Here is a 25,888-nt window from a genome sequence, read left to right as displayed (position 1 = left end):
GTCATTAGAGGACTGCTAAATCCTTGTTGAGTCAATTAAAGCTCAACGACATGACGAGGAGAAAAGAAAAAAGCAGCACAGCCCAAAGCTTGGCTAAGGAATGATTCTAAACACCGCTGGGAGAATGTAGAGCACTTTTTAAGATAGTGTCGCAGCTTCAGCACTGGGGAGAGAAAAGGCTTTTATGGATTCTAATCAAAGCAAATCATTGTTATACAATTTCTCAAGAAGAGCGTCGGCAGGAAAATGTCACATATAGTGTGACTTTGAGGTGAAGCAAAAACACATTTTTATTTTTATGTAATTATGCCGTGTTGATATTGCTGACACAAAAGGAATTTGTAAAAAAGCACAGTCAGAATATTCACATACACTACCGGTCAAAAGTTTTAGGACACCCCAATTTTTCCAGTTTTTTATTGAAATTCAAGCAGTTCAAGTCAAATGAACAGCTTGAAAGGGTCCAAAGGTAAGTGGTGAACTGCCAGAGGTAAATAAAAAAAGGTAAGCTTAACCAAAACTGGAAAATAATGTACATTTCAGAATTATACAAGTAGGCCTTTTTCAGGGAACAAGAAATGGGTTAACAACTTAACTCTATGGAGTCTTGGGCTATTTTGTCCATTTTTGAATTCTTTTTATGTCTTTGTAAGTCATTTTGTGTCTTTTGGTGTCTTTTTTGTCATTTTGTGTCTTTCTTTTGGTCATTTTGTGTCTTTTTTTAGTCATTTTGTGTCTTTTTTTGGTCATTTTGTCTCTTTTTATAGTCATTTTGTGTCTTTTGTCTACAATGCATGTTTTTGAGCGATGCAATACTTTAAAAAAGAGTGAAGAGTCTAGGGAACCAATAGCAATGCTTTAATTTGTCACATGACCTCCAGGAGGCCATATTGAAACCCTTTTTTGCAGACTTTTCCAAAGAAAACATCTTTGCCATTTGCGCAAAAAAAACCTCAAAACGTTGTTTTCTGGCCCTTTTCCATCTGGAAAAATATATTCCTACTAATAGGTGAATAAACCTTAATTTTTGATAGTTTCATACACTTTGACTGTTCAAGACATTAATTTCAATGGGTCATTGGTTCAATGTTTCCTACAGGCAACATTCAGACAAGAAACCAGTTTAAAAAGTTCCTTTTATAATGTTTTTAAATTTAAAATGTTATATATTGTACCCTGTTGAAGCTACTGAATCTTCTACACATGTTTATTAAATAAACTATGTTAAATTTACTTTTAAAAACGTTCTTTTTCTCTTGTGCACCGTTAAGGTACAATGTTGTCTACAGGCAGCAAACCCCAAAACTTTTTAAAAGAAAATAATTATAACATTTCTTCAAATTATGTTTATCTAGTCTATTTTAAGACAAAACACTCCAAACATTTTTTTCCTAACTCCATCATCATGCGTACCATAGAAGGTTAAGTTCCCTGTTAAGGGCCAACCTTCAATCTTGTTCATTCCTGTTAATTCCCATGGAAAGTTTCCAACTTTGAAAATTTGGAATTTTGCAACCCTAATGGTGACTCAGTTCACATCGACATTAACTGCAAATAACTTTGGTCTTGTAGATTGACTTGTCTGGGAGGGCTTTGTAGCTGAACCTTTTTATTTAAGGTCTGACCTCAGATCCTGGAGACCACACTGGGCCAATGATAAAGATAAAGACTGGTCTCTGGCCTTCACAGCTGGAAATATTATTTATGACACTATTAGTCTAGACGGAATTGTCCAAAAAGTGAAAGTGAGGAGCATTTATGGGTACAAGTCAGGAACCGGCCTACTTTACTTATTTCAAGGGTGCTGAATCAAAAAAAAATGGTTCCCAAGCGAAATTTTTAGTTTTTGACCTTCTCATTTGCATATCAATATGGCGGCCAAATTGCCCATCTTGTCATTGGACCATTTTTTTTTGTAAGTAGGCAATCAAAGATGAGGAAATTAAGTTTCTAGATCTATAGTCTAGAGTCAGAGCAAGGATATAGTGGAGGCTCAGTGTCTTTTTTATGTATATTTATATATATATATGCAAAATACCAACTTTTAAGGTGAAATTAAGCATTATTTGTGTGGTTTTTTTTAAGGCCGACATAAATATTCAATCAATATCACTTTTAAATGTTCCAGTTGGTATTTTGCATATATATATACATAAAAAAGACACTGAGCCTCCACTATATCCTTGCTCTGACCCTAGACTATAGATCCAGAAACTTAATTTCCTCATCTTGATTGCCTACTTACAAAAAAACTAAGGGGAAATAGTCCAACGACTGAGCAAGAAGGGAAATTGACCATTTGATATACAAATTAGAAGGTCAAAAACTCAAAATTTCGCTTGGGAACCATTTTTTTTGGACTCAGCACCCTTGAGATATGTAAGGTAGGCTGGTTCCTGACTTGTACCCATAAATGCTCCTCACTTCTTATAGGAGGCCTTTATTCTGAAATCCGTCTAGACTACATGGCAATCGGCTCTTATGACTGTTATTTAGCCCCTTATGGTGGAGTTATGGCAGGCAGGTGTCCATATGTGTATGTAATGTGTATTGTGTCTACATTCACATTTCTACATGCTGTCTATGGAGCTCGCTGAGCAACAGCTTAACAAATAATAACAACAGGGAGCAGGGAACAAAGTAAGAACACACACACACACACAGTATATACACAAAAAAAACAAGAAAATGACAGAACAAACAAGTAACAAAGAGCAACACTGACTTCAAATGTTTCCGTCTACATTTATAACTGAACCACTATTAGCCTCAGGTGTCCTCCATCGTGCTCCTCTTTGATATTCAAAGTAACCTTAACTGGGAGCACCGGCCGCTTTATTCTCAGTCACACACACACACACACACACTTTATTTTCCACTAGCCTATTGCCATCCCTCTGTTCTCCGCGAAGGTCCATTCTTCTCTTCCAGTTAGAGTCTTTATTAGAAGTCTCCTACAGTGTCTGACACACCATGCAAATCTGTGGCTGCCGCAGTGCCTTTAGTCCCCGTAACTACCCCAAACCCAACCAACGCCTCACCATAAATAAACATCAAACCACACCGTACCTTCAGCAAACACAAACAGCAACGCAGGGGTGGAAAAATCATGTCTGGAGTCTCTAGAGGGTAAAATGCATGGACCAAAATGTGTCGTTATCCAGGATAATAACCTGACCGAAAATATCAAATATCAACACTAATTTAAAAAGAATGAATGAAAGAAATCGCTGGAATTTATCAGAATAAACAGGCTGTCATCTGTTTGCTATCTAGAGCCACTGAGTAAGATTTATTTTAAAGCTGTGAAGTCTCTACACAGTCTTGGGTGAAAAAATGATGTTAATTAAACGGAATATTCACATTTTAGAGGCATGAATGAGACTTATTTTTAAGCGGTAAACAGTGATTGTGTTATATGCCTTTAAAACTAATTTACAAAGTGATTTTAATTGGATTCAATCAACACTATTTTTAAATATTTAATCTTTCTGTTGAAGCACACGTTGTGATTAAAGAGTCATGTGTTGGATTATGCAGATAGAAAGTATACAAATAAATGTGTTGACCTTAATTGATCCATTATGCTTCAGCACCTTCTATTAAACCGTCCATCACTAATAAACGGCAAGCATTCCTCAGGACTGAGTTCAAAAATCCATTTTTCTTTGTTAAGTCCTTCCTAAGTTCTTAGAGGCTAAAATTTACAATTTATTAAATAAAGACGCACCAATAGACTTGCCAATAAACACTTAAATACAAATTGAATGCAATTTTAACAAAATAGTTATAACATATCAAATTTACAGACATTATGAATGCTTTTTAAAGTTTGTGTTTATTTGTTTTTTTTTAGGTGATTGGATTTTTTTTTTTAAATTAAACCTCATAACAGTCTATTAAGTAGTTAAAATTAGCCCTATCTTGAGAAAGTTAAAATGTGCTTACATGAATGCATCAATAATAATAATCTAATAATATATTTTGAACATATTTAACAATCTGAGTGGGTTCATTCTGCATAACAAGTACTTTTACTTTTGGTACTTAAAGTACATTTTGATGCTGGTACTTTTGTACTTTTACTTGAGTATGGTTTGAATGCAGGACTTTTACTTGTATTGGAGTAATTCCACAGTGTGGTATTAGTACTTTTACTGAAGTAAGAGATCTGAATACTTTTTTCCTCCACTGCCAGTAGGTGTCGACTGTGGCTACATTCATTATTTATATATAGACTATTGTTGTAGTATTAGTTTCATGTGACAAATCACATCAAATTCAATTAAATATATATAATATTAAAACCTCATTAAAACACACAAGTTCAGCATAATAATAACAAGGGTTGGGCGATATGACGGTATATATCTTGTGATGATAGAAATGTGTCAATAGAGAATTGGTAATACCGCATAATACTATTATCACACATTATTTATTACTATTTTCTAGTGGCCTTGTGCGGTTTTGTGATCTAGTAAATGCAGCTACCTTCAAAGAACGTGATTTAAACAGACAGAGTGAAGCTGTAAATGTAGATCAGGCATCTGTAACTCTTGAAATGATTGTTCTCAGGAACCTTAAAGCTTTTATTTTGGAGGAATTTTAAATCTACTGTTTTGAGTCTTTTTTTGTTTTTGTTTTGTTTTGTTATTTTAATACAATATTTTTTTATAATTCAAAGTTTTTATTATCTTTTCATTTTTACAACATACAAACGAACATCAAACAACCCAGACAGGATGGAGGTCATAAAAAAATAAATAATAATAAAAAATAAATAAATAAATAATAATAAAATAAATAAATGAATACATAAATACAATAATAGTAAATAAATAAAATACAAAATCTGAAAATAAATTAACTAAAAACAAGACAGGCAAGTGCGCAGGCAAGGCAGGCAAATCAACAAATCTGCTTACCAAAACTATCCCATTTTTCTTTTATCATATCATTTTCACAATTTAATCTCCCCAAAATCTACTGTTTTGAGTCTTATTTATTCTTTGTGTGTAGCATATGGAAGCTCCAAATAAGAAAATAATCAAGTTTCATTTGTTGTACAGTATGGCTATATTAAACAATTTCTTGTGACAATTACTCTATTGTGATTTATGTTACCAGTTTAAATATAAAAATATATACAGTGTGATATCGCCCACCTTTAATGATAATCCAGCTCTCATTAGGGTTGGGCGACATGGCATTATACTACAGCATTATAATTAGCATGCTTCAGGTCTCAAAACACACACGAGCTTCAACACTTCCACAAATTAATTAACAATGAATATTTCATAAATAGAAGACACATAAGATGAGATACACACACAATCCACTAAACTCTCATCCCATTAATCAAAACAAAGTTCACATGAACCAATCTGCAAGCTGCAGCTGATCACACTGCTTTTAATTGGCTGAAATGAGGATAACCTTTACTCTAATTGGCTGAGGGGGAATGGGGCAAAATGTGTGTGTGCATTAATGTAGGAGACATGTTTTAATGGGAGCATTAAGTGTGTGTGCATTCATTTTCAAACACGCCTACACACAGATTGTAGTGCCAGAAGACATGTAGTGCTGAGTCGTGGTGAGTTCAAGGTGAGTCGGTTCACAGCAGTGTTCATGTGTGGGTGTGTGTCATGTGAGTACTGGGAATCATGGACTTTATGGTCTAGAGGGACGTCCCTCTGTGAGACACTGACATTTAGTTTCCAGGTCACTATGGCGGTCCTGAGGCCCGGGGGAATGAGGCGCAACCACCACGACGCCATGGTGACGCAGCCTCAGGAGACACCGATACAGCACAGAGTCTTCTCTCTAGTCCAGGGATTCCCAAAGTGTGGTGCGTGGACCCCTGGGGGTGCGCGAGCTGCTGCTAGCGGGCAAGGTTATAATAGTTTTGGATTTTTCATCAGTTTTAGTTTTAGGCCCCGTTTACACGAGGACGCTCGCGGGTAAAAACGACAAAATATTTTATGGGAAGTGCCTTTCGTTTAGACGGTGACGTCGTTTTTGGGGCTTAAAGACGCAAAAATCTGAAACCACCCTCCAAAGTGGAAAAGTGTAATCCTCTCCTCCGTAGCGTGTCGTCTACACTGACAAGACACAAAACTCTGATCTGATCTGCTCACGTCACGTATGTGTTTACGTCACATACATGCTCCAGGACAGGAAATAAAGAAACGTGGGATTATTTCCATGGTGGGACCTTCAAGCTGCTCTGGCAGCTCTAATAAACTTACAGGAGTCTTTCCACCAAATGTCCAGGATATGTACAGATAGTATTAGTGAACAGAGAAGGATCTGGAATTACTCTCAACTCAACTCAACTTTATTTGTAAAGCACTTTAAAACAACCACAGCCACAACAAAGTGCTGTACATAAACAAACAGAACAAGAGACAATAAAATAAATAAAACAGGAAATAAACACTAAAATAAATAGATTCATTGCTTTTTTTAAAAACTATTTAAAAAACTATGAATAAAAGCAAACCATAAAACACTAAAAATAAGAGCAGAGTCTCATGCGTGGTTAAAAGCCAAGGAATAAAAAATAGGTTTTAAGATGAGTTTTACCTCGCTTATGATTAATAATACATTTTTGCCCACATACAGGTGCATCTCTATCAATTGGAATATCATAGAAAAGTTTATTTATGTCAGTAATTAAATTTAAAAAAGTGGAAATAAAACAATATATAGATCCAATACACACAGAATGAAACATTTCATGTCTTAATGTATTTAATTTATTCTAATTATAATGATTATGGCTTACATTTAAAGTTGAAATAATTTTGTTTTCAAACACCATTCTCTGTTAATTGTGGTTTTATTTTCATTGTGATATGTTTGGAAGAGATTGATTAATATTAATACTACTACGAATAAAGTTTTGAGAAGATATACACTTTTTCCATAATTCACTGGGTCACAAATGATTACTATTGCTCTATATTTTTTAATATTTGTAAAATATTGTATATTTTTTAACCGAAACCTCCATTTGAAAAGATCCCATTTTACTGCCGGACACTGTTTGTAAATTGAACATTTTACCTCGCTTATGATTAATAATACATTTTTGCCCACATACAGGTGCATCTCTATCAATTGGAATATCATAGAAAAGTTTATTTATGTCAGTAATTAAAACATCTTTTTCCTTCAAAACATAAATTAGCAGCTGAATCTTTTAATAAATCGTTTTTTTTAACACATATGTAACAAAATGGATTAAAAAAATATCAATAATTACAACATCAACACAAAAGTGATAATCACATTGGCCCAAATGTGTGTCCCTCATTTCCAGAGCTGTTATCAATGTGCCAGTTCAGTTGTGGTGGATTAAAAGTGAGGAACATGAAGCTCTACTTTGTACCGTTTTTAATTGATGGCACATGACTAGAAGCTGTTTAATGCATCCTAAACAGTCACGCTGTGTGTATATGTGTATGTGTGCTCACCTTGCCAATAACAGGGATGTCCACAGATCCCCAGGTATCCGCCGCCCAGTGGACCATCCCCGACGCAAAGTCTGCCGTCACGATCCCTAAGACTGGCACAGCAACACAGGAAGAGACACACGGACCAAAGGAATAATAACATATGTTGTTATTAGATGTGCAAGCAAACACCAAAACACTATTTCACAAAAGAGTTTAAAGAAAAAACCCCTCACATGGACAATGATATGGGACTGCACTGATTTGTTTAGATTAAATATTTCCAATATTTATAAAAGAAAACACCTATTTTAATAACTCTTTAATGCTAACTGTGAGTTTTTATCTAAGCTGGGTAATTTCTCTCTGATCGCTGTCGTTCTGACTGCCAGCTCACCGATGCCGAGGACGATCTTGTAGATGTGAACGGTGGAGAAGTGCAGGAGGAGGAAGGAGAAGTTGATGATGAAGAGGAAGAGGCACAGAATCACGCACACCACCTCCTGGAGCCGCTTACCTGGAGAAGGACGAGGAAGAAAAACACACTTTATTCATCTTAGCATCATCAAAATGCAGACGTTTTTGTTGGGTGTAGGGAACCTGCCAACTCCATTAGCTATAACATTAACGATCAATTAATTAGGGATGACGCCGATCGATCAGCAACTGATCGGATCGGCCCGATATGATAAAAAAACGATCGATTGGAAAATCAGATCAAAGGTTAAAATCACCGATCTGTGCTTTACAAGTGTTTGTTATGGTGTGATATACATTCCAGATCCAAAGGTGGCGGTAGTGCGCCGAAACGCTGCCGCTTTAAAACCAGGCGGCAGGCGGCTAAGTTTGGCTGCAAAAGAAATCTGCCCATTCATTTCAGTGCTAAATCTGAAAACTTCTCACTTGATTTATTACCTCAGAAAACATTTTCAGGGACAACATTATGGTCTCAATCACTAGTAAAAAATCTTCTTCAAGACAATTTGATGTCAATAGTTCTAATAATGGCCCCATTTAGAAGAAAATAGAAGATAAAGAATCGTATGATTTGGGGCGGGGCTACCTTTGATTGACAGGTCACTAACAAGGCGAGCCGTCACCAGGAGAGAACAAGAACAATGCGTATCCACGGCAAGATGTCAATAAAGTTATATATAACGTTATATAGATATAAAAGAGGACGTTTAGCGGTTTGGTCTCATAACTTTGACTCTTTCACTGTATTTTCACTTAATGACAGTTTATTTGAACGTTTTGTTCAGTAAATGTCTTGTTCAGTGTTTGGTTGGACTAACAGACACTCCAAGGAGTCGCTGCTCAGTTTTCTGAGGTCAGAAAGATACATTTTGTTTTTGTTTTTTTGCTAGCCAAAACGAACATCCCAGCTAATGCTCCAGTTAATGCTAACATGAATTAGCAGCAGCTTCTCTCAGTCAGGTTGAGGTGTAGAGAGGCTGTAGTCAGTGATCAGATCCCTCTCCTCCTCCACAGTCCAAATAAGGTCTGCTTCCTGTATCAGAAACAAGATGGCGACGAGTGTAACGCTGAACTCGAGGCTTCCAACGGGCCACAAACCAAAGGGTGACGTCACGGTGACTACGTCCATTATTTATATACAGTCTATGGTTATAATGGAAGAGAAGAGGCTGAAAACGAGAGCCATAAAAAGTTGAGGGTGTTCAGTTGTGATGTGTTGTATTAATGAACTGGGACTCACTGGGACAACCCACTCCTTACCAGGGTCAAAGGACTCCTGGACCACAATGACTGTGTGTGTGTCCAGGGTGTTAATATGTAATCAGTCAGATGAAGACAAGTGTACTCCAGGCTGTGGGGTCGCGACCTCTCATATGTGAAACACTGACGCAGCACCAAACCCGCATGGACGCACACACACACACACACACATACATATAGAGCGTGGTGGAGGTGGGAGGTAAAGGCCTCAGCAGGGACGAGGACAAACTCACAGGTCAGCAGTCTCAACTAAAGGGACTAACTAAAACTACTCTACTCTAAACTCACACATCAGCAATATTATCAGAGAGAGACGGGAGGGTCACAGTCAGAACGCTTCAGCCACACAACCCTGAAGATTAGAGATGCTGAATTATTGAAAAGACACACACACACTCTGCTGATCTAATATGGCAGAGCACCATTTTAGTCTAGGCGGATTTCAGAATAAAGGCCTCCTATAAGAAGTGAGGAGCATTTATGGGTACAAGTCAGGAACCGGCCTACCTTACATATCTCAAGGGTGCTGAGTCCAAAAAAAATGGTTCCCAAGCGAAATTTTTAGTTTTTGACCTTCTAATTTGTATCAAATGGCCACCAAATTGCCCATCTTGCACAGTCATTGGACCATTTCCCCTTAGTTTTTTAGGTAGGCAATCAAGTAGGCAATCAAGATGAGGAAATTAAGTTTCTGGATCTATAGTCTAGAGTCAGAGCAAGGATATAGTGGAGGCTCAGTGTCTTTTTTATATATATATATATATGCAAATTACCAATTGTAACATTTACAAGTGATATTGATTGAATATTTATGTCGGCCTTAAAAAAATGACACAAATAATGCTTAATTTCACCTTAAAAGTTGGTATTTTGCATATAAATATATACATAAAAAAGACACTGAGCCTCCACTATATCCTTGCTCTGACTCTAGACTATAGATCCAGAAACTTAATTTCCTCATCTTTGATTGCCTACTTACAAAAAAACTAAGGGGAAATGGTCCAATGACCAACGGCCGCCATATTGATATGCAAATTAGAAGGTCAAAAACTCAAAATTTGGCTTGGGAACCATTTTTTTTGGATTCAGCACCCTTGAAATAAGTAAAGTAGGCCGGTTCCTGACTTGTACCCATAAATGCTCCTCACTTTCACTTTTTGGACAATTCCGTCTAGACTATATCCTACTGCAGGGTTTTTACTTTCACTAAGTCTTGACTCTTTCATCTTTGTCCCTTCCTTTGTTTTTCGACTTTTTCCACCCTGTCAGCCCAAGAAGGAATAAAAGCATCTTTCACCCATTTACAGAAATAAACTATAAAACGTACTAATATAAACTCCCACCTTTCTATTTCTAAGTCTTCAGCCCTTTGTCTTCCATCGCCCTTCTCCTTTTCCTCCTTCCTTTGCCAGTCAAATGCGCTTCTGAAACATTAATGTGTTCCGATCCTAACGTATCACACAGCATTAGCAGCCTATAAGATATTCATGACAGCTTTTTTTTTTAATAAAGCACCCAGGCCTGTGAGTGTGCGCGCCTATAGACCTGTGTGACTATGAATATGCTATCAGCCTCTCATAAGGTAAGGATTGAAGTGGTCATGGGAGATTTAAAATATGTGATTATGGATATTTTACGGATCATCAGATGTGACCCTTCACCTTCTAAAAATAGATGATATCAAAGTTATGAAGAGACAGATGGGTGATTCAAGTTCGGCTTTTAAATTAGTTTGACTTTGCAACTCAAAGATTGTCTGAAACTCGATTGTTTCCACATCTGATTGTACTCAGACATGACAAATTATATTTAAAGGGACAGTTTAGGCTTTTTCTCTCACCTGTAGTGTTATTTCTCTTTCTAGACTCTTGGAGATATGGATCATAGAGATGTCTGCCTTCTCTTCAACATAATGAAACTTGATGGCTTGTGCTGCTCAAAGCTCCCAAAATACATAAGGCATGCATAAACCTTGCAGTTTAATGAAATAACTATTTTCTTTCAAGAATAATTCCTATCTAAAACTGTTCACAACGATGCATTTTTGCAGCGCCTTGTGCACCAAATATCTCTAAAATTAGGCAAACCACAGGAAAATACTTTTCACTGCTCTTGCAAACTCTTGTAGATTGTAAATTATGTAAATAAACAATTTATTAGGCTACCAATTGGCTAGCTTGTCAAAAACGCTGGTTAGCTTGTCAGATCGTCTGAAGCAGCTATTCTCAACCTTGGGGTCGGGACCCCAATTGGGGTCGTGAGATGATTTCTGGGGGTCGCCAAATCATTTTGGAAGTCAGCTCTGTCTCCACTGTGTTAAAGTGTTCATGTGTTTTAGTCTTTTTGGTCACTTAATGTCTTTTTTTGTGGTCATTTTGTGTTTTTTTTGATCATTTTGTGTCTTTTTTTTATAATTTTGTGGTCAATTTGTCTTTTTTTGGTCATTTTGTGTCTTTTTTGTCATTTTGTGTCTTTTTTGGTCATTTGTGTCTTTTCTGGTCATTTTGTGTCTTTTTTTGTCATTTTGTATCTTTTTTTGGTCATTTTGTGTCTTTTTAGTCATTTTGTGTCTTTTTTTGGTCATTTTGTATCTTTTTTTGGTCATTTTGTGTCTTTTTAGTCATTTTGTGTCGTTTTTTGGTCATTTTGTTTCTTTTTTGGGTCATTTTGTGTCTTTTTTGTCATTTTGTGTCTTTTTTGGTCAATTTGTGTCTTTTCTGGTTATTTTGTGTCTTTTTTGCTAATTTTGTGTTTTTTTTGGTCATTTTGTTTCTTTTTTGGGTGATCTGAACTGTGTGTGTGTTCAGTGAGCGGGGGTCAAGGACAACATGCATGTTAAATTGGGGGTCGCGACTCAAAAAGGTTGAGAACTACTGGTCTGAAGGATAACGGCTGTTAAGTTCAACTGTAAACCGTAAAACATCATAAAAATGGTGTTCATTTATCCTGCTGAACAAACGTGTAAGCACCAGCTTTTTTTCTACCATGATTCACAATCCAATGTAAAAATCCCATAGGTGAATTGTCAATAGACCCCATGGAGATGCTACGTCCAGGTTGGCCTAAAAATAAATGTAATTTCCTTTGCTCTCTATTTAAAAACAGAATGACTGAGTCTGTGTGACTGTGGCTCTCTGACGTAGATGGCTGCTCAACACAACAGGCATTCCTGTAAAGAATGGTGACCCTGAGTGGTGCAAACTGAAAATAACCTGCCGTTAAAGGAACAGTATGGATTTTTGTAGTAGGGTTCTCTGACGTACTGATCCACAGTCAGTGTGTATTACCAAACCAGATTGCGGTCGGCAACCTTCCGGGTTGGAGAAGCAGGCAGCAGTATTTCATTTTTTTTCCATTTATCCTTTATTTATTTCTCCAGGAATCATTGAGTGCAACCCCTCATTTACAATGATGTCGATAGCACAGAGAAAACACATGAAAAAGATTAAAAACAGTGAGAGTGAAAGCAGAGTTACTGGTTCATAGTTTTAAACTGGCCCAGAGTTATTATTGTGTTGAGTTTGAATGAATGTTGTAAAATGTTCCATGTAGATGCAGCAGAACAATTGAAAGCAGTTTTTCAAAATTCAGTATTAGTCCAAGGAACATTGAGCATTAATCACTAGAGTGTGTTGGATAATTACTATGTGAGCAGTTTAATAAAGAGCTGAGGTATGATGGCATGTCTCCTATCAAGACTTTATAAATAAAAAAGAACCAGTGGATGTCTCGTCTGACAGATAAAGGTCCCATCCCACCTTGTTGTATAGGAGTCAATGATGGGTGGAGTAACTGTCACCAGTGATGAATCAGAGTGATAAACAGAGTCCAGTGACCTACAGATACTGCTCATGCCAATTTTTATGCTTGTATCACCAAATAAACCATTACATCATTCAATTGCTCCACTAAGGTGTCGGCCATCTTGAAAAATGGCCGCCATCTTGAAATTTCAAGTAACTGTGTGTGGGTTATTGTCAAGTGACCAACAGAGACTGCTCATGCCAATTTTTATGCTTGTATCACCAAATAAACCATTACATCATTCAATTGCTCCACTAAGGTGTCGGCCATCTTGAAAAATGGCCGCCATCTTGGAATTTCAAGTAACTGTGTGTGGGTTATTGTCAAGTGACCAACAGAGACTGCTCATGCCAAATTGTATGCTTGTATCACTAAATAAACCATTATATCACTTAACTGCTCCACTAAGGTGTCGGCCATCTTGAAAAATGGCCGCCAGCCAATTTTCTTCCCATGGAGAGTGTTCAAGCCAATTTTCACGCTTGTGCATGAGTGGATGAATTGATGGGGGGAAAACAAGACTAAAATATAAATATTAATATCGTCCCACGTGATTGATCGGTTCTGATCGGTAATCGGATCGGTGAGGCTTCAGGTGATCGGTATCGGTCCCAAAAAACCTGATCGGACCATCTCTATCGAAAATGGTATCGAGTATCGCATATTTTCCTGAGTATTGGTATCAAGTTGAAAATTTTAGTATCGTGACAACCCTACTTGTAAGAATGTCAATATGAAATTTGAATGTCCGTTTTTGATCTAACCAGACACCCAGATATATTTAGAAACATTCAATATATTTACCTTGCCATCAGACAGCCCTGTTTAAGAGTATGCATGGGGAACTGAAGCCGTTATATATTCTGTTGTCAGAGCTTCAAGACTCCATTGACAAAAACAGTCATTTTACCTTGCAGAACACAGGAGCTGCTGGTCTAATGCTGCCTGGTTTGTTTTGTTTGTTTGTGATTTTGGTGTTTTAAAGCAGCTATTCTCAACCTTGGGGTCCCGACCACAATTGGGGTCGCGAGATGATTTCTGGGGGTCGCCAAATCATTTTAGAAGTCAGCTCTGTCTCCACTGTGTTAAAGTGTTCATGTGTTTTAGTCTTTTTGGTCACTTAATGTATTTTTTTGGTAATTTTGTGGGTTTTTTTTAGTCATTTTGTGTATTTTTAGTCATGTTGTGTCTTTTTTTAAGTCATTTTGTGTCTTAGTTTGGTCATTTTGTGTCTTTTTTAAGTCATTTTGTTTCCTTTTTTGGTCATTTTGTGTCTTTTTTTGGTCATTTTGTGTCTTTTTTAAGTCATTTTGTGTCTTATTTTGGTCATTTTGTTTCTTTTTTGGTCATTTTGTGCCTTTTTTTGTCATTTTGTGTCTTTTTTAATTCATTTTGTGTCTTTTTTTAGTCATTTTGTGTCTTTTTTAGGTCATTTTGCTTCCTTTTTTGGTCATTTTGTGTCTTTTTTAAGTCATTTTGTGTCGTTTTTTAGTCATTTCGTGTCTTTTTTAGGTCATTTTGTTTCCTTTTTTGGTCATTTTGTGTCTTTTTTTGGTCATTTTGTGTCTTTTTTAGGTCATTTTGTTTCCTTTTTTGGTCATTTTGTGTCTTTTTTAAGTCATTTTGTGTCGTTTTTTAGTCATGTTGTGTCTTTTTATGGTCATTTTGTTTCTTTTTTTGTATGATCTGAACTGTGTGTGTGAGATTGTGTTGCGGTGGGTCGTGGACAACATGCATGTTAAATTGGGGGTCGTGACTCAAAAAGGTTGAGAACTCCTGTTTTAAAGGGTAACTTCAGACACACTAAAGTCAAGCAATGACACAAAGTTGTGAGTGAAGCACAACTGACTTTTCTCACATTTTTGCTTGTCCATGGTCCAGTTATATTAACTGAATGTGTTTACATCATAAAGTCCAGGTAAAGTGTTTTTAGTCCAAGTCCTACTGAGGTTAAGTAGAGCGCAGTTAGCTCTGATGTCTCCGAGCTTCATGTGACACCATTTCCTCCACTCTGCCCCAAGGTACACACACACACACACACACACACACACACACACACACACACCTCAGGGGATCAGTACACCAAAATTCACTCTCTCCAACTTTCTCACACACACACAACACACACATGTAAGTGCTCACACACGTAGCATGATGCTCCAACTGATGGATTTCCTAACATATTCTCACATCTCTCTCAATTACGCACACACACCTCCTCTGACACATACACAAACTCAGACACTCCATCTCCGTCACGTACACACACACACACAAACACACACAAACACACACACAGTGCAGGGCCGTGGAGCAGTGGGGCGGCTGTCAGGTGATGTGCGTCAGTCCTTGGATCCTCCGGCTCCCTGGTGAGGGGAAAGAAACTAGGACAGGCCTCCGCAGAGCGCGCACACACACTCTCACACACACTCTCACACTCACACACACATAAGCCCTTGTCCCTCAGGCCATGGCATTGCTGGATATCACACACTGCTACAGACAGACACACAAAAACAGCCTCTATGAGCGTGTGTGTATGTACAGACGGACATATGCTAGCATGTAGCATGTAGCATTCTCACCAAATCTCTCATTCTAGAGCGCGCACACACACCTGACCTGCCTTACAAACACCAAAATTAAAGACGTGCACGTAAACACACTGGCACACACACACACACACACAGCTACACACACTCTTAGGGCCAGAGCAGCACACTCATTAATATCGTTCTGACAACAACTGGCTCCCTGGCAACCTCGCTGCCATCGCTCACCCAGCAGCACCCCCCGCCTGTGAGCGTGCACGAGGGGTGTGCACGGGGATTTAACCTGGGCGGAGCCGGGGGAGGGGAACGAGGGGTGCTAATAGGCTGAAATTAATCAACGCCGGCTGATTCGCTGTCTGGGGAATGAGTGGCGGGCAGCAGGCAGGCAGGCAACACATCCTGAATACTAATAGACTGATGGAGAGTAGAACCCTGTACCTCTCTGCTGCTTGTCAGGTAGCAAGGAAACAGGGTGAGAGTGTTAAAAAATATGAAATAAGAGACATTTTAACCAACACTGACGAGGAAACAAAAGATTAACGTCCAGATTGATGTGACAGAATGCACACAAACACTCAAAAAAAGCAAACTGGGTGTCTGCTACCTTCTCCTTAGTCTAACATGTAGCTTCTACTAAATAAAATGATTTTACCATTAAATATTAGTCTATTTCTGTTGGTGTTTAGTACATTTAACAGTTAGGAAAAGTATTTTTTACAAAAGATAAACGCAAAAATTACAGTGATGACTTATAATATTATTATAAAAATACTGTTTTGGCTGATAAATTTAAGGTGTTTCATTGTTACTGAAACTGAATTTATCATTTTACGGACTTTTACTGTCATGGTTTAACAGATTTCACCGTAAAATCTACAGACATTTTTTAGAGTGTAGTCTAACATGTAGCTTCTACTAAATAAAATGATGTTTTGTGGTTGAACAGTTTTAAAACATGTAGTTTTAGCTTTAGAATTTACTAGAATACTTTATGTTAAAACAACCTAATTAAATTGCTGGATATAATACTCTTTAAAAAATATTTATTTCCTGAATAATTACTATTATGTTCATTTTCATATGATAAAGGTAATCTTTTAGGCTAAACCACTTCAATCTAACTGTTTTGTTGGCTCATCACAATTAATTCATGTACTGCACTATTTTAAAAAGTAGTTGTAACTACCCTATTAAATAAAGTAACTCTTAATAATGTCATGCACGTTTAAATGGCCCAAGAAAATCCCGTTAGTATGTTACAATTACCCTTATAAATCTAGTTGGTAATTAAGTCACAGTAACACAAATACATCATGTTGACCCAACATATTTACATTTTGTTCACTCAACAAAACTGTTTCTCGCTGAATTAAAGCATTTTATTTAGGTGGAAATTATTTCCATAATTTTATTTTGTTCTGGGAACAAGTTATTTTTTTGAGTGAATGCACAGAATGAGCAAAAATGTCATGGGGCCAGATTGTGAGTCACACATTTACCACATATCAGCACCGCGGTCTACTGAAGCCTGCAGAAATTCAAAGTCACGCTATTTTATATGCCACAAAAATCAACCAGAATCTCTGTGAGATAGCGACAGACACAGACGCAGCGTGAGATGATTCCTGTTGAAAAAGAAAGAAGGAATAGCAGGGTCAGGTCTTCTACGCACTAAGCCGGCTAAATTTGAAACCACAGCTGTTCCTTCCTCTCCGTTTAGCCTTTCATCTACAACAAACTAGAGCAAGGAGAGATTTAAGCATTTTCTTATGCTCTGGAAATGTGCACAAATTACATTAAAGTGGACCTGGGCTATTATAAGTGTCTATTTAGTGATTTGCAAATCTTTATTTGACAAGTGGTGGAAAACGTATCCAGATCCACTGGATCTACTTCAGTAAAAGTACTAATACCACACTAAAAATACTCCTCTACAAGTAAAAGTCCTGCATTCAAAACTTACTGAAGTAAAAGTACAAAAGTATCAAAAATAAAAGTACTTATTATGCAGAATGGACCCACTCAGATTTTTTTAATATATTCTAAATATATTGTTACATTATTTGTATTGATGCTTTTATGTAAGCAGTGTTTTGATTTTGTAGACATATGACTCATTTAATTATTTAATAAACTGTTTTAGATTGTCTAATCACTTAAAATTGATCATATATTTTACGTTAAATCTCGACCTGTAAAGTAACTAAAGCTGTCAGCTAAATGTAGTGGAGTAAAAAGTACAATATTTGCCTCTAAATTTAGTGGAGTAGAAGTATAAAGTTACATAAAACGGAATTCCTCAAGTAAAGTACAAGTACCTCAAAATTGTACCTAAGTACAGTACTTGAGTAAATGTACTTAATTACTTTAAAACAATGGGAAAGACCATCACATAAAGACAGTCTCCTCCTATACTGCATCTGGATTTCTCTTTGATAACAACCACTTGTGGCAGTATAAAGTAGCTATTCTCAACCTTGGGGTCGGGACCCCAATTGGGGTCTCGAGATGATTTCTGGGGGTCACCAAATCATTTTGGAAGTCAGCTCTGTCTCCACTGTGTTAAAGTGTTCATGTGTTAATGGGTTTTAGTCTTTTTGGTCATTTAATTATTATTTTTTTTTTGTCATTTAGTGTTTTTTTGGTCATTTTGTGTCTTTTTTTAAGTCATTTTGTTTCTTTTTTGGGGCATTTTGTTTCTTTTTTTGGTCATTTTGTTTCTTTTTTTGGTCATTTTGTTTCCTTTTTTGGTCATTTTGTGTCTTTTTTGTTATTTTGTGTCTTTTTTGTCATTTTGTGTCATTTTTGGTCATTTTGTTTCCTTTTTTGGTCATTTTGTGTCTTTTTTGTTATTTTGTGTCTTTTTTGTCATTTTGTGTCATTTTTGGTCATTTTGTTTCCTTTTCTGGTCATTTTGTGTCTTTTTTTTGTCATTTTGTATCTTTTTTAAGTCATTTTGTGTCTTTTTTTGGTCATTTTGTGTCTTTTTTGTCATTTTGTGTCTTTTTTTGTCATTTTGTGTCTTTTTTAAGTCATTTTGTTTCCTTTTTTGGTCATTTTGTGTCTTTGTTAAGTCATTTTGTTTCCTTTTTTGGTCATTTTGTGTCTTTTGTCATTTAGTGTCTTTTTTGGTCATTTTGTTTCTTTTTTGGTCATTTTGTGTCTTTTTTTAAGTCATTTTGTTTCTTTTTTTGGTCATTTTGTTTCTTTTTTGGTAATTTTGTGTCTTTTTTAAGTCATTTTGTGTCTCTTTTTGGTCATTTTGTGTCTTTTTTTGGTTATTTTGTTTCCTTTTTTGGTCATTTTGTGTCTTTGTTTGGTCATTTTGTATCTTTGTTTAAGTCATTTTGTGTCTTTTTTGGTCATTTTGTGTCTTTTTTAAGTCATTTTGTTTCTTTTTTTGGTCATTTTGTGTCTTTTTTTTAAGTCATTTTGTTTCTTATTTTGGTCATTTTGTTTCTTTTTTGGTCATTTTATGTCTTTTTTAAGTCATTTTGTTTCTTTTTTGGTCATTTTGTGTCTTTTTAAGTCATTTTGTGTCTTTGTTTGGTCATTTTGTGTATTTTTTAAGTAATTTTGTGTCTTTTTTAAGTCATTTTGTGTCTTTTCTGGTCATTTTGTTTCTTTTTTGGGTGATCTGAACTGTGTGTGTGAGGTTCTGTTCAGTGAGCGGGGGTCACGGACAACATGCATGTTAAATTGGGGGTCGTGACTCAAAAAGGTTGAGAACTACTGGTATAAAGGACTTAAGTTTGTATTTTAATTCATGACTGTGGTGATCTTGATCTTGGTCTTGACAGGACATTGTGTATTAATGTGTACTTGTTAACATTAACAGTAAGGGAGATCATCAAGATCTGCTGAATCAGCTTGTAGCGGCCACTTGTACAGCAACCATGATGAGTGGAAGAAGTGGAAACATAGAACACAATGTGAAACACAATAATACCAGGAACAATGCAGGAACACGGGAGCCTTCTGTGCATAAGCTGCTGTGCATTCTGGGAAACTTTCCAACACACCTGCTCCCAGGGTGCTCTTTCATAGTCTTGTTTGTGTTTTTATTATCTTTTTTTGCTTTACTTTTGTCCAAAATAAATTATTATTTTATTTTTTCAGAGATTAAATTACTTTTTTACACCATCATTAATTAGTTGACGTAAATTTTGTGCTCATAATCTGAATATGTACTAACTAAATGTATTAAATAAATGTAATGGAGAAAAACCTCCGGGATGTAGTGGAATTGAAGTATAAAGCAGCAGAAAATGGAAATACTGAAATACAGGACTCTCAAAATTATAGGCTACTTAAGAAAATGTACTTAGTTACATTCCACTACTGTCAATTTGGCATAAAGTTAACATGGCAATCATATCTTTGTTTAGATGAAATCTCAACTCCTGGAATTGTAGTCTAGACGGAATTGTCCAGAAAGTGAAAGTGAGGAGCATTTATGGGTACAAGTCAGGAACCCGCCTACTTTACTTATTTCAAGGGTGCTGAATAAAAAAAAAATGGTTCCCAAGCAAAATTTTGAGTTTTTGACCTTCTCATTTGCATATCAATATGGCGGCCAAATTGCCCATCTTGCTCAGTTGTTGGACCATTTCCCCTTAGTTTTTTTGTAAGTAGGCAATCAAAGACGAGGAAATTAAGTTTCTGGATCTATAGTCTAGAGTCAGAGCAAGGATATAGTGGAGGCTCAGTGTCTTTTTATGTATATATATATGTATATATATGCAAAATACCAACTTTTAAGGTGAAATTAAGCATTATTTGTGTGGTTTTTTAAGGCCGACATAAATATTAAATCAATATCACTTTTAAATGTTCCAGTTGGTATTTTGCATATATATATATATATATACATAAAAAGACACTGAGCCTCCACTATATCCTTGCTCTGACCCTAGACTATAGATCCAGAAACTTAATTTCCTCATCTTTGATTGCCTACTTACAAAAAAACTAAGGGGAAATGGTCCAATGACTGAGCAAGATGGGCAATTTGGTGGCCATTTGATACAAATTAGAAGGTCAAAAACTCAAAATTTCGCTTGGGAACCATTTTTTTGGACTCAGCACCCTTGAGATCTGTAAGGTAGGCCGGTTCCTGACTTGTACCCATAAATGCTCCTCACTTCTTATAGGAGGCCTTTATTCTGAAATCCATCTAGACTATTGGCTCCTGGTGTCTTTCACCACTGGAAAAAAGGGGGAAAACAGGAACTAGCTTGAAAAGGGATTTGTGCGTGTGTGTGTGTGTGTGTGTGTGTATCAAAAACTTTATTCTGCAAATAAAGAGACAATCGGTTGTATTAGGTAATTACTCAAGAGTGAGTGAGAGGAAAAAAAAGTCCTTTTTGATTCAGTTATGACCAATAAAGTGAACACACAGTTAGAGACGAGAACCAACGGCAACAACACAGAAAAGAAAACAACAAGTGCTTCAGCCACTTGCTGGATGAAAAACCACCTACAGAGCTTCTCACAGAAGAAAAGTTACTACACTCTGAGCAGCGAGCCTCAAACACGCCTCTTCCTGCTCACGCCGCCGTGTTTCCACTGTGTTTACAAACACTTATTCATGCTCGTGTACAGAGCGCTAACACATTAGCCGCTAAATCACACAGGGTGATAATCTAATCTATGTAGGAACAGAACACAGACAGACTCGTTTTTTAATTCTCTATCTCTCTTTCTGTGTCCCCTGGTTTAATCTCAGTAGGCTGTCTTCAGATGGGACTCAGGAGAGAGAGAGAGGGAGAGAGAGGGAGAGAGAGAGAGAGAGAGAGAGAGAGGGAGAGAGAGAGAGAGAGAGAGAGAGAGAGAGAGAGTCATTTTGTGTCTTTTTTTTGTCATTTTGTGTCTTTTTTTAAGTCATTTTGTTTCTTTTTTGGTCATTTTGTTTCTTTTTTTGGTCATTTTGTGTCTTTTTTAAGTCATTTTCGTGTCTTTGTTTTGTCATTTTGTTTCTTTTTTTTGTCATTTTGTTTCTTTTTTTGGTCATTTTGTGTCTTTTTTTAAGTCATTTTGTTTCTCTTTTTGGTCATTTTGTTTCTTTTTTTGGTCATTTTGTGTCTTTTTTAAGTCATTTTGTGTCTTTTTTTAAGTCATTTTGTGCCTTTGTTTTGTCATTTTGTGTCTTTTTTTAAGTCATTTTGTTTCTTTTTTTGGTCATTTTGTGTCTTTTTTAAGTCATTTTGTGTCTTTTTTTTGGTCATTTTGTTTCTTTTTTTGGGCATTTTGTTTCTTTTTTTGGTCATTTTGTGTCTTTTTTAAGTCATTTTGTGTCTTTTTTTAAGTCATTTTGTGTCTTTGTTTGGTCATTTTGTGTCTTTTTAAAGTCATTTTGTAACTTTTTTTAAGTCATTTTGTGTCTTTTTTTAAGTCATTTTGTTTCTTTTTTTGGTCATTTTGTTTCTTTTTTTGTCATTTTGTGTCTTTTTTAAGTCATTTTGTTTCTTTTTTGGTCATTTTGTTTCTTTTTTGGTCATTTTGTGTCTTTTTTTAAGTCATTTTGTTTCTTTTTTTGGTCATTTTGTTCCTTTTTTGGTCATTTTGTTTCTTTTTTTGTCATTTTGTGTCTTTTTTAAGTCTTTTAATTCTCTATCTCTTTTTCTGTGTCCCCTGGTTTGCTCTCAGTAGGCTGTCTTCAGATGGGACTCAGGAGAGAGAGAGAGAGAGAGAGAGAGGGAGAGAAAGATGTGGGTGGTAAAAGTGGGTCACATGCTCAGAGAGAAAGAGAATGAAAGAGGGGGAGACAGAGAGATGAGGAGGAGAGACACTGAGAGGGAATGACAGTAACAGGGGAAAATGGGGTGAGAGAGAGAGTGAGAGAGAGAGAGAGAGAGAGGTAGAGAGACACAAAGAGGGTGAGGGAGAGGGGGAGAAAGAGGGAGGTCGAATTCCCTTGTTCAGAAGGAGTGGATCAGTCACAGGCCTCTTTCCTTTCATCTGATCTCAGCGGACCACAGAACCTGGGACACACACACACACACACACACACACACACACACACACGAGCAAACACACACACACACACGAGCAAACACACACTCATCGAGCAAACACACACTCATCAGCACACACAAAACCAACATCAGCGCAAAGTACACATACCACAGATGAAGGAAGGACACACACACACACACACACACACACACACACACACAGTACGTATGTCTTTATGTGAATGTGCACACACACCCAGCCCTGCCAGAAAAACTTAATAAATCCATTACCCTGTAGATTCAACAGCAACAAAGAGAGGAATGTGGCAAATGAGATTCAATAACGGCATACCGACACAAAGGCACACACACTCACACACACACACACACACACACACATATGCATGTAGACAAACAGATGCATATATCTAGACACAATAACACACTCCCACATCTGAACCCACAGGAGAGCCAGAGTAAGTAGGCCCTGCTCCAGCCTCTCTCCCCTGTGGAGACAAAAAAAAAGGATGGACAGATCCCATCATGTGTGTGTTCCTTTGTGTGCGAGTGTGTGTGCTGTATGCCATCACCTCATCTCCTGGGCTTTCTGCTACCACCATATTCATCTGCGGCCCTCATAAGGATAATTGCACACACACACACACACACACACACACACACACACAGCTCATCTCTGAAAATGCACAGCATTCCCAGCTCCTCTCTTGCATCGGTCAAGGTCAACAGCAAAATCCTGCCTAGAAGGCTCGCCTAAAGCCATAAATGCACTGTGTGTGTGTGCAAAGTGTGTGTGTGTGTGTGTGTGTGTGTGTGTGTGTGTGTGTGTGTGTGCAAAGTGTGTGTACAGTGCATGTCTGAATGTGTGTGAATGTGTGCCTGGATCATTAATGTTTGTGTGTGCTCAGCATTACTTTTGCCTGAGTGAGAGTGGAAACAAAAGAAAATCTGAATCCTAGAAAATATAAAACAATAAAATATAAAAGAACTTAAAACACCAAAATCACAAACAAACAAAACAAACCAGGCAGCATTAGACAAGCAGCTCCTGTGTTCTGCAAGGTAAAATGACTGTTTTTGTCAATGGAGTCTTGAACTTGAACTCTCAACACCCACACAGGATAAATTAACTAAAAGGTGCAATAAAACAGACATGTGCAATACAATTAATATGTGCAAAACACTTAATTTACCTTATGTATAAATTATAGCATTTTAAGTAGCCATTTATTTATTTTTATACTTATTTATTACATCACATGTCCTTGTTCTTGTTTTTGTCCATGTTTAGCTCTGTATTTATTTTTAAAATGTTTTTACTCATGTTGTTTTTGTGTTATGATTGTCATAACTATGCATCTTATGCAGTGGCACTTTCTATTTCGTTGTATAGTGAACTATATAATGACAATAAAGACTATTTGATTCGATTTTTTTTTTAAAACATACATTAGATATTCATCTATCTAGGTAAAAACATCATTGTTAGTTAATTCTGATGAATGTCTCTCAACAGCCTTTAATACAGTGGCATCTAAAATTATAAAACGCAGAGGCATCTATATATAATAATACACATATTTGGTGGCACGACAAACAATGCACGTTGAGCCTAAATGTGAAGTACAGCAACATGCATGCAATACAATGTATTTATGTCAATATAGTAACTGTAAAAAAGCAAATCAAGGCAAAAGTGAGTAATTTAAGTATATTAATTCTATTTTTTTTAATAAGATATGGCATCTTGTTGTCAAGTGGCCGTGGTTTAAGGGGAAAAATACTCTCCAAGTTGTCATATGATTTTAATGGATTCCATGGAGTCAAAGGTTTCTTTGCTCTGCTATCATCATCTTAACATAATGCAAAATATAACCTGGAGGGTCCTTTGGTTTGGGAAGTTGTGTATTTTACATTTTCTGCAGCAGCAGCAACATCAGTTTGTATTAAACAGAGAAAAAAAACAGAACTGAGGAACTGTTTCAATCAGGTTTAACACAAATTAAATGAGAGCCTACTACAGAAAGGGTCTGAGCCCAGACTTTAACAATGACCCCCAGGGATGATGCACATCAGAGGAAAAAAAGCTGTATTTCTACTTTTTTTGCAATTTAAAAAAAATACAATCTATGACCAAAAACAACCAAACTTGGCAGGAATTTTGCAAAAAATTTGAATCGATCTTCTGTGAGCCACTACAGCAACACGAAACGTTGTGTCGCGATTGTTGACTGTAATGAATTTGTGATTGAAGCAACCAATCACACTGCAAAAAAAGAAAAGTTGGGTGAACTCAAAATTTCAAGGCAACAAACTTCGATAAAATTTTAAGTTGGACAATTAAACTAAATATTTTAAGTTTGGTTTTTGAGTTTCCTCAACTCTAATGTTGCGACCACAATTTTGAGTTAGCATTGATACGCTAATGGCTACTCTTGTAGCTGTAACAAGCAGCGCCGCTAGCATCAGTTAGCCACTAGCATCATTTAGCCGTTAGCATCAGTTACCCTGTAGCATCAGTTAGCTGCTAGCTTCAGTTAGCCGCTAGCTTTCGCTAATGACCTCATTTCCCAAACAAGAAATAAGAGTTATCAGAACTATTGTCCCTTGTTGTGAACCCCAACTTAAAGATATAAGTAACAACAACTCACCAACTTGTTTTTGAGCAGACAACTGGCTTCCTTTGTTGTGCTAACTTACATTATTGCCCTAAATGTCAATAATTTATATTTCCAAGTTTTACCAACTTAAATCACTGTTTTAGGCCAAAAAATACAAGTTGGCTTTTTTGCAGTGTAGTAGCTGAATGCAAAGTTCCTTATTTGTATTTTGTGTCTGCAGCATTGAGTGTTGAGTAAACTGTAAATACGGTTCATAGAAGGAGAGAGAGTGTGAGAAAGAAAAAGTAGGCTACCTGTCATTCTTCTCACTGCAAAATACACACACACACACACACACACACACACACACTAACTCAATGGAGCAGTGTAAATGACTGATTCTGCTGACTCGGCTAAAGTGCACACCGGCCCACTCTGAGGTCACAAGAACACACACACATATACACACAGAGGTCAAAGCCAAGTACAGCCCATGTGACACACATGCTCAAATGGTTTGTGACCTTTGACCTCCACAACCCTGGGGTCAGCAGAGTCTGGTTGTGTGTGTGTGATGTGTCAACTGTCACATACGAGCAGTGAGCTTTATCACAGCAGAGCGTCTTCAACAGACCAATCACACAGTCAGGTTTCAGGGCTGAGAATTCATTTCTGCACATCATGTGTGCTCCTTATCTCCTCTCCACTAGATTATAACGTGTTGTATGTCAATAACCAAGTCGGGACAGACGGGG

General features: G+C 36.8%; 1 protein-coding gene across 1 annotated transcript in view; it reads right to left on the bottom strand.

The window, feature by feature from the left end:
* si:ch211-212o1.2 (uncharacterized protein LOC492735 homolog) overlaps nt 1-25,888 on the bottom strand; it is a 68,461-nt gene that overhangs the window by 22,442 nt on the left and 20,131 nt on the right. The window contains exons 4-6 of the mRNA XM_059334806.1: nt 11,044-11,135; nt 7,861-8,008; nt 7,485-7,576 (exon numbers count right to left, since the gene is read on the bottom strand). Of these exons, the coding sequence (XP_059190789.1) occupies nt 7,485-7,576; nt 7,861-8,008; nt 11,044-11,135 (332 nt within the window). The remainder of the gene's footprint in view (nt 1-7,484; nt 7,577-7,860; nt 8,009-11,043; nt 11,136-25,888) is intronic.

Source organism: Centropristis striata, chromosome 6, assembly GCF_030273125.1.
Source record: "Centropristis striata isolate RG_2023a ecotype Rhode Island chromosome 6, C.striata_1.0, whole genome shotgun sequence".
NCBI lineage: Eukaryota > Metazoa > Chordata > Actinopteri > Perciformes > Serranidae > Centropristis > Centropristis striata.
This window is presented reverse-complemented; position numbering and strand designations above follow the sequence as displayed.